This window comes from Phyllopteryx taeniolatus, chromosome 18, assembly GCF_024500385.1.
Source record: "Phyllopteryx taeniolatus isolate TA_2022b chromosome 18, UOR_Ptae_1.2, whole genome shotgun sequence".
NCBI classification, from domain to species: domain Eukaryota; kingdom Metazoa; phylum Chordata; class Actinopteri; order Syngnathiformes; family Syngnathidae; genus Phyllopteryx; species Phyllopteryx taeniolatus.
In genome coordinates, this window is record NC_084519.1 from 3,152,728 (window position 1) to 3,167,941 (window position 15,214).

General features: G+C 40.5%; 1 protein-coding gene across 4 annotated transcripts in view; it reads right to left on the reverse strand.

Annotated features, from left to right (window-relative positions):
* The window catches only part of cd2ap (CD2-associated protein), an 85,568-nt gene extending 76,196 nt beyond the window's left edge, over nt 1-9,372 (reverse strand). For 2 of the 4 annotated variants that reach the window (XM_061753028.1, XM_061753030.1), the window contains exon 1: nt 9,095-9,372. In XM_061753028.1, the coding sequence (XP_061609012.1) occupies nt 9,095-9,098 (4 nt within the window). In that variant the 5' untranslated portion in view covers nt 9,099-9,372. The remainder of the gene's footprint in view (nt 1-9,094) is intronic. The other 2 variants (XM_061753032.1, XM_061753029.1) reach the window with 2 other exon arrangements.
* Between the last annotated feature and the right edge of the window lie 5,842 nt (nt 9,373-15,214).

Here is a 15,214-nt window from a genome sequence, read left to right on the forward strand (position 1 = left end):
AGATGAGGTGGCTGGGGCATCTGATTCGGATGGTGAGGTGTTCCGGGCACGTCCCACCGGGAGGAGACCCCGGGGACGACGCAGGACAAGCTGGAGAGACTACATCCTTCGGCTGGCCTGGGAACGCCTCGGGATACCCCCGGAAGAGATGGATGAAGTGGCTGGGCAAAAGGAAGTCTGGGCGTCCCTGCTAAAGCTACAGCCCCCGCGACCCGACCTCGGATAAGCGGTAGAAGATGGCTGGATGGATGGATGATAGCTGTTGTTTTTGCTCGTCTAAATTTAAAAACAAGTCGCGCACCATTGCCTTCATGGTAACGACAACCTTCCCAACATGGTGGCCACGCAGGCATGACAGTCAGCCGGACTGGCTTATCTAGTGTTAATACCTATGCCCAGGAAGCCCAATGGAAGACGTGTGAGGTCATGTGACTTTGTGTCGATTGGTGAACTTGACTTAAACGTTGTTTGTTTCTATGTGCCCTGTGATTGGCTGGCAACCGGTTCAGGGTGTACCCCGCCTCCTGCCCCATGATAGATGGGATAGGCTCCAGTACTCCCGCGAACCTTGTGACGATAAGCGGTTCAGAAAATGGATGGCTGGATGGACTTAAAGGTCACTAGTATTTAAACTGGATTGAAGCAAACAGTCCCCAATGCGGAAGTCGTAGTCTCGCACACGAAATAGTAAATAAATCAGCAATAATTGCTCAATAAAAGTAGCGAGCGACAGTTAGATCATTGTAATGAGTAAAAGTACAGTTACTGCTTAATAGCAGAAGCGGCGGAAGTGTTTTTTTTCTGCTGTGACTTATCCAACGCATGTCCCGAGCACACAGGCAGAACCTCAGGCCGATGCGCTCTCATATTAGTTCGCCACGGAGTAATATTCAGAAATTACATGTGTATGGTGGAATGGATCTAGCTGCCAGCGTTCAGGGAGTACGAAACAGCCTATGACGTCAGCGACGCCGGAACCCCCCCCCCCCCAAGCCCCTGGAAAAACTCATTGGATCTATATGATTCATGTAAATGGCCTATTTTGAGTTCAAAACAGCAAACTTCGCCAAAAGGCGACTGATTTGCATGTGAGTACAACAATTTGGAATGTTCTGAAAAATAAATTACTTCTGTACTGAGGAACAGACATCGAAAAGGTCGGCCTAGGGTATCAACAGCGGTTGATGACAGAAACATTGTGAGAGCTGTGAAGAAACACCCAAAGACAACAGTCAGTGACATCACTGACAATCTCCACAGGGCAGGGGTGAAGGTATTACAATACACTGTTCGGAGAAGACTGTGAGAGAAGAAATATACAGGCCATACCACAAGATGCAAGCCACCCATCAGCAAAAAGAATCGGAAAGCTAGATTGGATTTTGCAAAGGAGTACAGACATAGCCACAAAGGTTTTGGAGCAAAGTTTTATCGACTGATGAGACCAAGATTAACCTCTACCAAAGTGATGGAAAGGCCAAAGTATGGACAAAGAAAGGATCTGCTATTGATCCAAAACACACAAGCTCATCTGTGAAGCATGGTGGAAGTAATGTCATGCCTTGGGCTTGCATGGCTGCTTCTGGAACGGGCTCACTCGTCTTTATTGATGACGTAACTCATGATGTTAGCAGCAGAATTAATTCTGAAGTCTACACAACCATTTTGTCTGGCAATTTACAGAAAAATGCCTTCGAATTAATCAGGAGAAGCTTCATCATGCAACAAGACAATGACCCAAAACGCACTGCCAACACAACAAAGGATTTCATAAGGGGAAAAAGTGGAAGGTCTTAGACTGGCCAAGTCAATCACCAGACCTTAAACCAATAGAGCTTGCATTTTACCTCCTGAAGAGGAAACTGAAGGGAGAAATCCCCCCAAAAAAACAAGAACTAAGAGAGACTGCAGGCCTGGAAAAGCATTTAAAATGAAGAATGCAACAGTCTGGTCAAGTCAATGGGTCGTTTGGTTCCATTCATTAAAAAAATATATATAAATTCACAGGTGTCGTGTGAAGTTACTTTTCGTGCCAAAATCCTGAGTTCCAGTGCGTACCCTTCAGAATAAAAGGCTACAAGCTTAAAACAGGAAGTTACGTTAAAACTTGCAAACATTTGACGTGATAAAAAGTCCCAAATAACTATTTTAACAATGCTATATTTAGCTTTTAGCTGAAACATGAATTAATTAATATTAAGTCAATTGGGTTAGTTCCACACACATTACCTTTTAGTTCATAGGTTTGATATTGATACTGGTTATCAGGAACCCAGAGTCAAATGTTCATTTTAATCTTTGCTGCGGCCTGCTAAGAAAATGGATGTTCATAATTTGGACACTCAATTTAAACCATGCTAACCTTTTTGACCCAGCCCCCTAAAAGAATCGGAATCGAGAGTCGTTTGGAACCAGAATCGAAACGAGGAACCGGAATCGCTCAAATTCAAACGATGCCCAACCCTAACTGCGCCTTATGATTGCATTCACGAAATGTCATCTTACTCAAACAAATATTAATATTCATAAACAAATACTTCAAGGAACTTGAAGTAATATTTAGGAACATTAGGAACATTAATACTGGAGTAACTTTGAAGTAACATTTAATAACATTACTATTACAAGCACTAATACGAGGGTTTATTTTATTTTATTTTAATTGGGGTTGCATTACATTACATTTAAGAACTTTTTGTCGATGTGTACTTAATGTGAATGGTTAATTTTTCAAGGCAGAAGAAAGGACGAGTGCATGGGAAATTTCAGGGCCACACGTGAAACAATCGCTGTGCTCCCTATCCTTGACACTCTAACACAATCATTAACATGGAAACTGACAATTTGTTCTATTTGTTCCTGCTTAGAGAAGTCGCATATGTGTAAGGTGATGTGCGACAAGATTAACCAAGCAAGACAGAGGAACATTGCACAGCTGCTTTTCTGTATGAAAGCCGGAAGTCTCCGGCTCGCTTTTGTTTGCACACATTGCTTTCTGTCAGGATGTACACATTTCACAAACCCCACAGCTTCAACTTGGCAAACCTAACAATTACTTTTCTTTACTTGAGCCCAGTTATTAAATAAGTCTGACATTGCACAATCAATTGTTTTGTTAGCAAACCAAACGCACATAGCTACAAGGAGCCAATGTCTACTCCAAGCCAGAAAAACAACAACACAACGTCAAGGAATCTCCAAATTTCTAGTCCCTAAACATACAAACAAGCAACAACTGCTCACTGTCTGAGTGTTGAGAGGAGGGAAAAAACATGCTGTTTTTTCTTACATCTTCTAAAACACAAATTCTTAGTCACCATAATGTTGCCTTAGTCTACTCTGTCTGTAGGAAAGTTTATTTGTATAGCTCTTAATAAAAAAAATAAAAAAAGATTTAAAAATGTAAAAAATTAAAAAGAGTCTCAAAGGGCTTCACAGGCCCACATAGGGCTGGGCGATATGACATAAAATACAGTGTAAAAATGATCATGGAAATATGTTAATATAATCATTGTAGTGTCATGTTGCGTTACCAGCTGTTCAAACAGATTTGATAAGACTGATGCAAAGAGCTTTTACCGCATACCCAAGAAACCTGAAGCTCGTCGTAAGCTTTGAATCACAGCAATTAAGCTTAACAAGTGGAACCTACTGATAACGACCGTGTTTACTTTTGACACTTTATTTATGGTAAGACAAATAACTTGATTATTTTGTTTTGCAATATATTATATTAGATACATGTAACATAAAATATAAAAACAAGTTGCATTTAGATTTAATTCATGAGGAAATGTTGCTTGTGCTCAGGCTAGGATTAGTGCGTACACCAGCGCGAACTAACAGATGTTTTTTCCCCTCCGAACTTTCACTCTGGATGTGATACATCCCAATATTGATAATTTGTTTAAGTACTTTTTTACACAAACCCTGACTATTTATTGTTAAATGGGAAAACTACAAAATACAAGCTTCCCTTTTTTATTGGGGGGGAGGGGGGGGGGGATGGCACAAATTGTATCCCAATATTACATCTGGATTTTCTTAATCATGTTTCAATAAATCATCTAGATGAAGAAGAATAAGGCCAGACAGCTTATTTTTAAGGAGTGCTTCGTCTATTTAGACGATAAAAGCAACTTTGATGCAGTCAGTGAAAACTGACATCAAATTAGCATGTGCCTAATCTAGAGCTGTGCGGTATAACGATATATATCGTACTGCAATATAAAGACATCTAGCGTACCATATAACCCGTTATCATAGATGCGTGAGCCGAGTGATTAGTAACTATGCAGGCTTCAATTCGTCGCCAAGCAGCATCCAGTCTGGTCTTTCCCGATGTACTGCTCCCCCCAGCTCAAGAGCGTCTCTAGGATCGTACGCATGCAGTTTGGAGTCACCTCCAAACCTTTCTGTTCATGCGCACCTCTCTGCTCACGCACATAAAAATACTCGCCCATGACTTCATATGCTTATTTATTCAGCTAACATGGGTGGCTAACATTAGCTAAAACACTTACCTGTGACTTGATATTTTTATTTATTCAGCTAACGTGCCTAAGTAACATTAGCTCAAACACTTACCTGTAACTTCATATTGTTATGACAATTGTTGCACTAACAAGTGTGTGTGTGTTCACTCTGATGGGTAAAATGCAGAGAACAAATTTCGTGTGCATGCATGCATGCATGTTCATGACAATAAAACTGATTCTTCTTATTATTATTCTTATTATTCATTCAGCTAACGTAAGTAGCTAACATTAGCTAATGTCTACAATTACAGAAACACTTTTATAATAACGCGAAGTACCCGTGACTCGTCCATATTATTTGAAAACTACAATCTCGCCGCATGAGCAAACAGGTGGAATGCCAGTGAACCTGACAACTTAGCCAGCAGCGGCTGGACGGTTGATTGAAGCATTTTACAAAGGGGAGGAAAAAACTATGCCATTAACAACGTTCACATAGGGCAGAATGAGCACGCTCACTTTAACTCTTATCAGGAAGGGATTTTGCATTTTGAGCAAGCAATTTTGATTCGCCAGCGTGGTGAACGTAAGCAATATTCGCTTCTCCACATCCTGTTTTAATTAGCCACTGGCGAGGTGGCAAAGGGGCAGCGCGAACCCTGAAAGTGGTTGTGCTACCAGATATTTTGAATGGTATTTATTTGGCTAGTGGATATTTGTTTTATTAATTTTTTGTTAATTTTATTCAGTTTATTGTGTGTTCCACTAATACACATTTTATAAATTACTAGAGAAAAGATAAGAGAAAATTGCTATTCATTTCATGTAATTATAGTTAAAAATACATAGACATATCGTTATCACAATGTAAAACTTCCTATTTTGGGACATAACATTTTGTCCATATTGCACCGTTCTACCCTAATCAATATACGTGGAGGTTGACTGGATAAATCAAAGTACAGTCATTAACACTGTTATTTTACATAGTTTGACATAACTAAACTAATACATTATATAAGTTACAGTTCATTCAGGTCATTTTTATCATAATCTATCCATTTTCTGTACCACTATCCTCACGCGGGTCACGGGCGTGCTGGAGCCTATCCCAGCTATCTTCGGGCGAGAGGCGGGGTACACCCCGAACTGGTCGCCAGCCAATCACAGGGCACATAGAAACAAACAACATTGCACTCACATTCACACCTACGGGCAATTTAGAGACTTCAATCAAGCTACCATGCATGTTTTTGGGATGTGGGAGGAAAGCGGAGTGCCCGGAGAAAACCCACGCAGACACGGGGAGAACATGCCAACTCCACACAGGCGGGGCCGGGATTTGAACCCGGGTCCTCAGAAATGCAGATGTGCTAACCAGTCCTCCACCGTGCCGCCGTTTTTATCATAATGAAATAAATGTATATATTTCAAGAAAATGACATGGGAACTTTGCCCTGTGAATGGCTGGCTAACAGTACAGCGTGGATGCAACCTCATGCTCAAAGTCAGTTGGGATAGGTTCCAGCTCACCCACAACTACCTGCAGAATGGAGGACAAGAGGTATAGAAAATGGATGGATGGACGGACGGACGGATGGACGGACATTGAAATTTGATATTTTAGTTCAGTTTGCTACTATATTTATAGTATAATATAGCGGGATCCTCTATGCAACTCACAATAGAATAAAATCGGGAACAGATTGTTTTCAGTCAGATTCAATGCTTGCAATTTCTTCCTCCAGATGCAACAAAGCAACTTTATTGACTATCACGCATTAGTAGAAGGTATGCAGCTCAGACACACAGAAAGAGAGACAGAGAGGAGACAGACAGACACCGAGAGAGAGAGACACAAGAGAGAGAGAGAGAAGAGACAAGAGAGAGAGAGAGAGAGAGAGAGAGAGAGCGAGAGAAACAGAATACTCCAGAATCACAGACATCACAGAGAGAGAACTGAATACTACAGTCACACACACACACACACACATATCACAGACATGTTCAAACACAGCTGAAATACCCTCAGCCATTTGCCAAATGAGAAAAGGCGTACTTAGTGAGAGGTACAGTATAAAGAATCGAGCTGGGAAAAGCTACAGAGTGGGCTTCAAAGGAACATTTGGCTACAAAACAATTTTGAAAAGGCGTGCTTATCTAAGGGTTTGTTTTTGTTTTTTTAAAGGTTTGTTGTCAAACACCGTTGTCAAAAAAAACAAACATTCACACAGCCTGCAAATCAACTGAATTCAGACACTAATAAAATTCATGCCAATCCTGCACTTGAGGATGTCATTTTTAAACTTTAGAACCTAAGATGCATTTTCAAATATTTGCGTTTTAGGCTTCGAAAACAACAGTTCTTATCGGTTTTCAGTTTGAATGTGCACCATGACAGTGTAAGACTGGAATTTGATATCCTCCGATCCAAATGAGGCCTTGTCGATGCTGTATGAACAGATATCTGTCAATGCAATTGCAGTGAAAGGGGACAAATCAGCTAAACTGTCATCGCACGACTGACGACCCCAATACACGCAGCTCAATGACATATTCAGACACGTCTACCCAAACAACAAACCCGCAGTAACTCAAAACTACAGTAAAGCAATGCAAAAGTACCAGCTAGTCTAAATATGGTACATAGAGGTGTGCCACTTGCTGTGGTTGCCTACATTTGAACCAATGGGGGAGTAACTATAGGTCAAACTAAACACTATATATTTAATGTTTGTTTACTGCCATGTTGTTGTTGCCCGATGTCACTTTTGTTTTTGTAGTATCATATAAAGGTTTATTGTGGGTTGTTTTAGTTTGTTTTAATAAATATACGCACAGTTATATTGGTCATTCAGGAAAGTCACTTGAAAAGAAAACTGATTGGCTACTCAAGACTTGTGTATGAATCTTGAGTTATGTGGATCCACCATATTTTAGTAGGAAATCATTCAAAAAAAAAAGAAGCTCAATTTTGCTTTAGTACTTGACATTTCATAAACATAGCGGAGATGCTGCTGTCAAATGGCTAGATTTTTGCCATTTGTCTTTGAACTAGTTATTCTAATTCTAGAGAATGTTGAATAATTGATTTAAAAAAATGGCCTAATCAAGGGACCCAAAAAGTCAGCCTTTTTTAAGTCTGTGCAGTACTCTTTAAACCTATTTCTCAAGTATTGCTTTTTCTACATGCTATGGTATATTATTTTACACCAGTTATACAGGAAGACACACGAAGAGCATTAATCTCTTAAAAATACCCTTTGCCAACCATGTCAGGTTTAGAACCTGTTTTGCAACATAGCAAAGTTCCTGAACTGCACACAACCACATGCACATCTCTGATACACACATACACGTCTCAGGAGATGCAGTAGGAAGGTTGCATAACTCAGTGCAGAAGACTTGAAATACAACTGGGCATGTTAGATTTAAAGCAACACACAAACTAAGCCTAACTTGCCACCAAATAAAACAACGGTAATAAACTAAGAGAATGTGTAAATGAATAAAACAGAATAAAGAGCAACAGTATGAACATTCTGAGCAAGAGAAAGGCTTGTAATTAAAACTAAAGCTATGATGTGATCAGATCTTCCTGAAGAAAATACACATGACGATCAGTGTGTATCCTGTTGTAACAACTCTCTTGAGCAAGAATTCGATTTAACCGTTTTATTTTTGTGCGTAGTTTAAATTTTATCTGATTGATTTTGGCTCTTACTGCTGCCACTATTTTATTTTTAAGCATATTTTAACATTATTATCCTCTATTATGTCTGCTTGCTGTGCCTGCGGTTTATGTTGTCTGTTGTGTTTTAATGTTTGCAGTTGTCCCATGTAGTGACAGAATGTATGCAAATTCAGCAATGTTGTTAGCGTTCAAAGCAAATTTCCCTTAGGGATAATTAAGCTCATCCTGATCATGAAAATATTGGATCACTCACTCCTGCTTTGTAACATTGTAATCAGACTACATGTGTAACAAATTGTCACTCACCAAACGACCCAATAAATAATTTTGACAAGCAGACTTGTTTGCCTACATGTAAATGGTCACACCAAAAAACACACTATAAGAGTGGGTGGAGACAGCTCAGCACAGCCTACTTAAAATACAGAAATCTAATTTATTGTTTAAAGTAAGTTGAATTCTGGATCTTAACCTTTACAATGAATTTAACTTAAAGTGCCTGTCTGTTGACTCAAAGTAACTCAACAGTGTTCAGTTAGTTTGACTCACATACACTGCCAACTTTACTCTATTGAGTAAAAAGGTACGTTTTGTTCTTGTAGTCTTATTGCAGGACGTGGTTTAGGTGCAATGGCAGCAACTTTTACATTGTTTACGTCAACATAGAGAGAAATGCAGACAAGGAGGCGTTTATTCGGTTGACTTTGTTAGCTCGCTAGGCTTCTAGGCTAAGCTAACTAAGTGGATTGCTTACTTTAACCACCTTTCGTCAAACCCTCACAGCATGATTTAAGACGTTAGGCTCGAAAGCTTGACGTGGGCTTTACTTGGGTACGTTGTGGCGAAAAGCAACGTTTGCCATTTGCAACACACACACACACGCACACAACACAAGACAAGCGCCACATCATGGAAAACTCACCCATTCCTCTCCTTCGAACCGCCTTTGCTATCAAACGTTGCCAATCGCTTATTCAGCAGGCTCGCGGCTATAGCTAGCGAGCTACAAGCCAGGTAGAAAGGCGTATAAACGGTTAACAACTACGATGTGATTGTAATTAGGGGTGGGGGGGGGGGATGAGAGCCGTATACCCATTCGCCCTTGCCCAAGCAGCAGCCACCCTTCTTCTCTCCTGGCGGTGCTTCAAGAGTATTGTGCAGGAAGTTGAACAGGAGTCTCCACCTTTCTTGGACTTGCCTCCATTGGGCTGCGAGCGGCTGCCGGCTGCCAACCAAAAAAAAAACAAAAAAACTAAACAGCACGAAACTTCGCGATGATTCAAAGCCGGGGCGAAAGTCCCGCGAGAGGAATGGTGGAATTTGGATTTTATATAATTCGTCCCTTCAGCAAATTTAATCACTCATCAATCTGCGTGTCTGTTATGCCAGGTAACCCTGAAAAATTAACTGCATATCTGAGGTGGCAAAAGCACTAGAAAATACAGATACTTGTGTAATAACAACAACAACAACAAAAGCTGTTGGAAAAGACTAGTACTTATTAAACTCCTGTACTTATATAAAATATATTTACAAAAAAAAACAATAATAAAAGAAATATTCGCAAAATTATTATTAAAAAAACAATAATAAAAGAAATATTCGCATAATTATTATTATTACGGTCAATAATATTCCATGTAAAGCACATTGTGTATGAAATGTTACCTTGTGTATGAAATGCGCTATATGAATAAATTTGCTTTGCTATACCCGTAGTGATAACTTCGCACAATTTTAAAAAAAAAACATCTCCCTACAGATAATAGCTTCCCTTTAACTTATATACTGCTCATTTAAACATTTCTTTGGATCTAAAAAAATAAATAAAAATAGGGATTTCCTAGCGGCATGGTAACGGACCGGTTAGCACATCTGCCTCACAGTTCTGAGGACTAGGGTTCAAATCCCTCCAAAACATGCATGGTAGGTTGGTTGAAGACTCTAAATTGCCCTTAAGTGTGAATGTGTGCGTGAATGGTTGTTTATTTATATGTGCCCTGCAATTGGCTGTCGACCCATTTCAGAGCTCCAAATACAAAAAAAAAAAAAAAAAAAAAAAACATTCCCATAGGATTTCATTAATATTGTGAGAAGGAGTATTAGGGTCACTGGGGGAAACAAATTATTGGAAGAACAAGGTTATGAGTAATGTTATGGAACCAGCTTGTCATATATGAGAAACGTCAATAATGTTATAAGAATAAAGTTGTAATATTGCATGAATAAAGTCATATTTTTACCTCATCAAAATGACAACAGAAGAGCAAATGCAACAGACTATCTATATATAGTACTGACATATACTGTGTCAGACATATTCCGTACATTAACTAAACATCTGTGTTGATTAAACAAGTGCAACAAAAGAAGTAATTTCAGTTTGCAAAGTTCATTCTCAGGAACGGACACAACAAATAGCACATATGTTTACACAATCCCCTTAAATTGTTCAACCTGATGGTATTTCTTTGTTGGTCAAACTTATACTAAAGGAAGAGTAACTCAACAAGCCTCATCTTGACGCATGTTTATGTTTATGCGTCCTAATATTACACATTTACACTTGTAAAATCAAGTGTTTTATCTTATAATATTGTAATACTATAAAAGTTGGGATATTTTAGTTACTAGTGTAGTTCATTATCTCAGTATTTTTTTTTAATCCATTCCACAGTCATTGTCATTTGTCATGTCAAACATTTTAAGTCAAGTCACATTCACAAGAATCAGGAAAAAATTTAATATTTTTAGGTCACCTACCTGCTTGATTATTGCTTGTTTTGGTGAGATGATTCTCTTCGCAAAAATACTAAACGGTGCCATGTAACTTTGGTCCGTATTTTATATTGATGTTGATGTTATTGTAGTTTTTTGCCATATTGTACTGATCCAGGACAGACTACATTGGTTCTTACACGACATCTACAGTATGTTGTCATAAGTTCTATTTCCAATTGGTGTTCATCGTCACACTTTTCCTCATTGCAATCACCGGTACCCTTTTGTGCCAGCTTTACAATAATAAAAAAAAAAAAAAAATAGAACAAAAATAAAAAAACAAGCTACAGAAAACACTTGTGGAGTCTTGCACAATATGTTTCCAATATTACCTGCTTGTCCTCCAATTTCAGTCTGACTTTAAATGCATATTTTATGTTAAAAATTTGGGTCAATTTCCAGATTGTGCAACCAATGGTATTTTTGAATTTGGACTCTTGCAATGTAGAATATTTGTCATATACTGCCCCTGCAGTTCGGGCGGCACGGTGGACGACTGGTTAGAGCGTCTGCCTCACAGTTCTGTTCTCCCCGTGCCTGCGTGGGTTTTCTCCGGGCACTCCGGTTTCCTCCCACATCCCAAAAACATGCATGGTAGGTTAATTGACGACTCTAAATTGCCCGTAGGTGTGATGTGAGTCTGACTGGTGAGTCTGACTGGAACCCATCCGTCCTTCCTCGTGCTTCGTTGGAGCAGCCACTTGGAAGATTGAACAGGTGGTTAAGGAGGCCCAATCCCAAGACCGGGCCTCCAAACCACCTGTTCGTACCCGATTCTGCACGCTCTGACATCCTTCAGTGGGCCCACAACTCCAAACTCAGCTGTCATCCCGTCATCACCCGCACCATTCGCTTCATCCGTCAGCACTTCTGGTGGCTCAGCCTTGTTAAAGACACTAAGGAGTTCGTCCAAGCCTGCTCTGTCTGTGCCTGAGGGAAGTCTTCACACCTGCCCCCAGCTGGGCTGCTGCGTCCATTGCCTATCCCAAGCCGCCCTTGGTCCCATATCGCTCTGGACTTCGTTACCGGCCTACTCTCCTCTGAAGGTAACTCTATCATTCTCACTATTGTTGATCACTTTTCTAAATATGTCCATTGCGCATCCATTACGTGTCCCTTCCCCAAACAACCATCTGCCTTCGAAACTGCTAACCTCCTAGTCCAGCATGTCTTCAGACTCCACGGTATCCCCATCGACATCGTCTCTGACCGAGGGCCTCACTGGGCGCAGCAGCCAGCTTGTCCTCAGGGTATCATCTGCAGACCAACAGCCAGACTGATCGGGCCAATCAATCCCTAGAATTCGCCCTCTGTTGTGCTGCGGCACGCAACCCCTTATCCTGGAGCTCATTCCTCCCATGGATTGAGTACGCCCACAACTCTCTCACCAGCTCCGCTACCGGTATGTCCCCGTTCATGGCTTGCTTTGGTTTTCAAACCCCACTGTTCATAATACAGGAGCAGCCGGTGGTGGTTCCCTCCATACAGGATCACCTCCGGAGAGTCCAGGCGGCGTTGACCTGGTCCGCGGCTCGCAACAGACTGCTCGCGGACCGTCATCACTCCCCAACGCCCGAATACAAGGTGGGTTAATCCATCTGGCTCTCTTCCCACGACCAGACAGAGTCCCGGAAACTCACTCCGCGCTTCATTGGTCCCTTCCCCATTACCAAGATGATCAATCCTACTTCCGTCCAATTGAAACTTGATTAAGCCTGTCTCCACCTGCGCCCTGAGTCCTCTGGCTGAACCCCCTCCGCTCCCTGGATTATTGACGACCATCCGGCCTTCACGGTGTCGCGCATCCTCGACGTGAGGCCTAGGGGAAGGGGGCACCAGTACCTTGTCGACTGGGAAGGGTACGGGCCGGAGGATTGTTCTTGGATTTCCCGGAAGCTCATTCTCGATCCTACTCTTTTGGACGACTTATGCGCTGCTCACCCAGGGAAGCCTGGCAGGACGCCGGGAGGTGTCCGTTGAGAGGGGGGTACTGTCATATACTGCCCTGCAGTTCCATTATTGGAGCCGGGACGGCGCTTCGCGTCCTCTCTCTCCCCCCTCCCCTCTCTGTTTTCAGCACCTGTCTTCAATCAGCCTCATCACCACTGGTGTATATAAGCTTGCCTGTTCCCGGAAATTCTCGCCGAAGTATTGCAGCCTCTCCTAACGGTACCACGGCCCAATTTATGTCAAGTAAGCTATACTGTTCCTCGCTTCCCTTGTTTTAACTCTTGTCTCCTTTTTCCCAGTGCTCCCCTGTGTTCCTGACCCACGTCATTCCTGCCACCAAGCCAGCTGCCTGTTCTGTCCACTGCCTGCCACCTGTCCACGCCGCCTGCCAACACATCCAGGACCACCTCCATAACCTTTCCTCAATAAACTGTTCATCATTTTACATCTGCCTCCGCCTGCTCTTGGGTCCAGCTACTTCCCACACGTGACAGTATTCATGCTACCATGAAAACCAAGAGGGCAGAGTCATGAAATTATTAAAGCATGTCTAAGGTAAGCTCCACTGTCTTTAAATATTATGCGTTAAATTTCTCTAAGAATAAGTAATAAAAACGTGACAATTTAGGTTTCACCATAATAGTATAATTTGAAATACTGCACAACAGAAATCAGTCGGCAAGTAATGTTACTCAATGTGAGTGTGTTCACTCAATCACTGGCCAAGTACAATTCAGTTGTATTTAACTTTTAAAAGTTCACTACATTTGCATTAAATATTTTAAAACTGTTTGTTATTAAACCTTTATTTAGGTACAGTACATTTTTTATTTAGTTTTTATTTACAATACCCTTTAATTGAATCATGTCTTAGGTACAGTTGTTTTATTCTTACATTTTCCCTTATAATATTTTGACTTTATTCCTGTAAAGAAAATTCTTAGTTTGACATCCATCCATCCATTTTCTGTACAGCTTATGTTCACTTGTTATTCCCATAAATTACAAATATTTTCCATGTAAAAATAACAATTTAGTTTTTTTTCGTCTAGTGGTAATTTTTAAAAATATTTTCTTTTCTTTGTTTAAAAACATAAGTACACTGACTAACAATTAGCATCTATGTGGTGGTGTTGTTACCCTCTCAGCAACAGATATCTAAACACAAAGAGCGCAGCAGGTTACACATGCAGACAATATAACAATATTCACAGGCATATAAGCTTTATACTCTGTGAAGAGCTACTATTATTGCTGTACTGAGAAGCCAAAGAGGACCTGTTTTCACGTACAGTATACAGTATCCGTATGTCTGTCTTATGCTTCCCCCAGGTGGCCAAGGATGCACACCAGAATAAGCAGCTCAATGTATTGCAGGAGAAATTGTGACAAAAACTGTTTCTTTTGAATTCTCTTTAATTATGTCATTACTGAATGTTTTATATATATATAAAATACTATGGAATCCTATTTTCTAATTAAAAGAACAAATTATATATTTTTTTATGGGGAGGCTAGAAGCTTACATGGAAAAGGATGAAACGCTGTGGCGAACCCTAACGGGACAAGCCGAAAGGAAAAAGAGAAGAACAGATTCATGGCATTTCCATTCATTTTAAAGGAGAAAGACTATTTGACATTTTGTTTTAAGTTACGATTGTGATCAAGAACTGAATTCAACTTGTATCTGAAAGCACCACTGTGCACACATAAGATTGGTGGTACCTTATCGTGAAAGAAAGATAAACCCGAGTCCATTTTTAAGATTTAATATTACAAGAAAACTAAGCAACAAAGCAAGGTTGCTTCAACTGGTTCAGGTTAAGGTCCCACAATGGGGCCAATTAATTTTTGGTGCAGTCAGTGTTACAGTTTAGTAGCCTTAAAACCAATGTCACGAATCAACACACCAGCAACAATGTAGATGGAGTACATCTAATTTGCAACTAATGTAGCTGTAGTTCTGCTTAGCACTTACACCGTAGAATTTGATGTACTGGTTGTGATTTGATGCCAGTTTTCTGTCCTCTCCCACACCGATTTAAATGAGTAGCAAATACCTTTCTACACACTGGCCAAAGTTTATTTTTAGCAGAACTTGACCAAGTAATTGATAGCTTTGTGATCTGTAATGAAGTACAACATAAAAAGCAAATGTTACTACAGACAGTCCAAATCCCATTTTCTTCCACATATGCCTGTTACTTTCAGACACATTACTTCAATTAATTAACTAATTAACCCCCCACCCCCGCCCCCATTTAGATGATGATAACCCATTAGAAACCTACTGTTGGATATTTAAGGACAT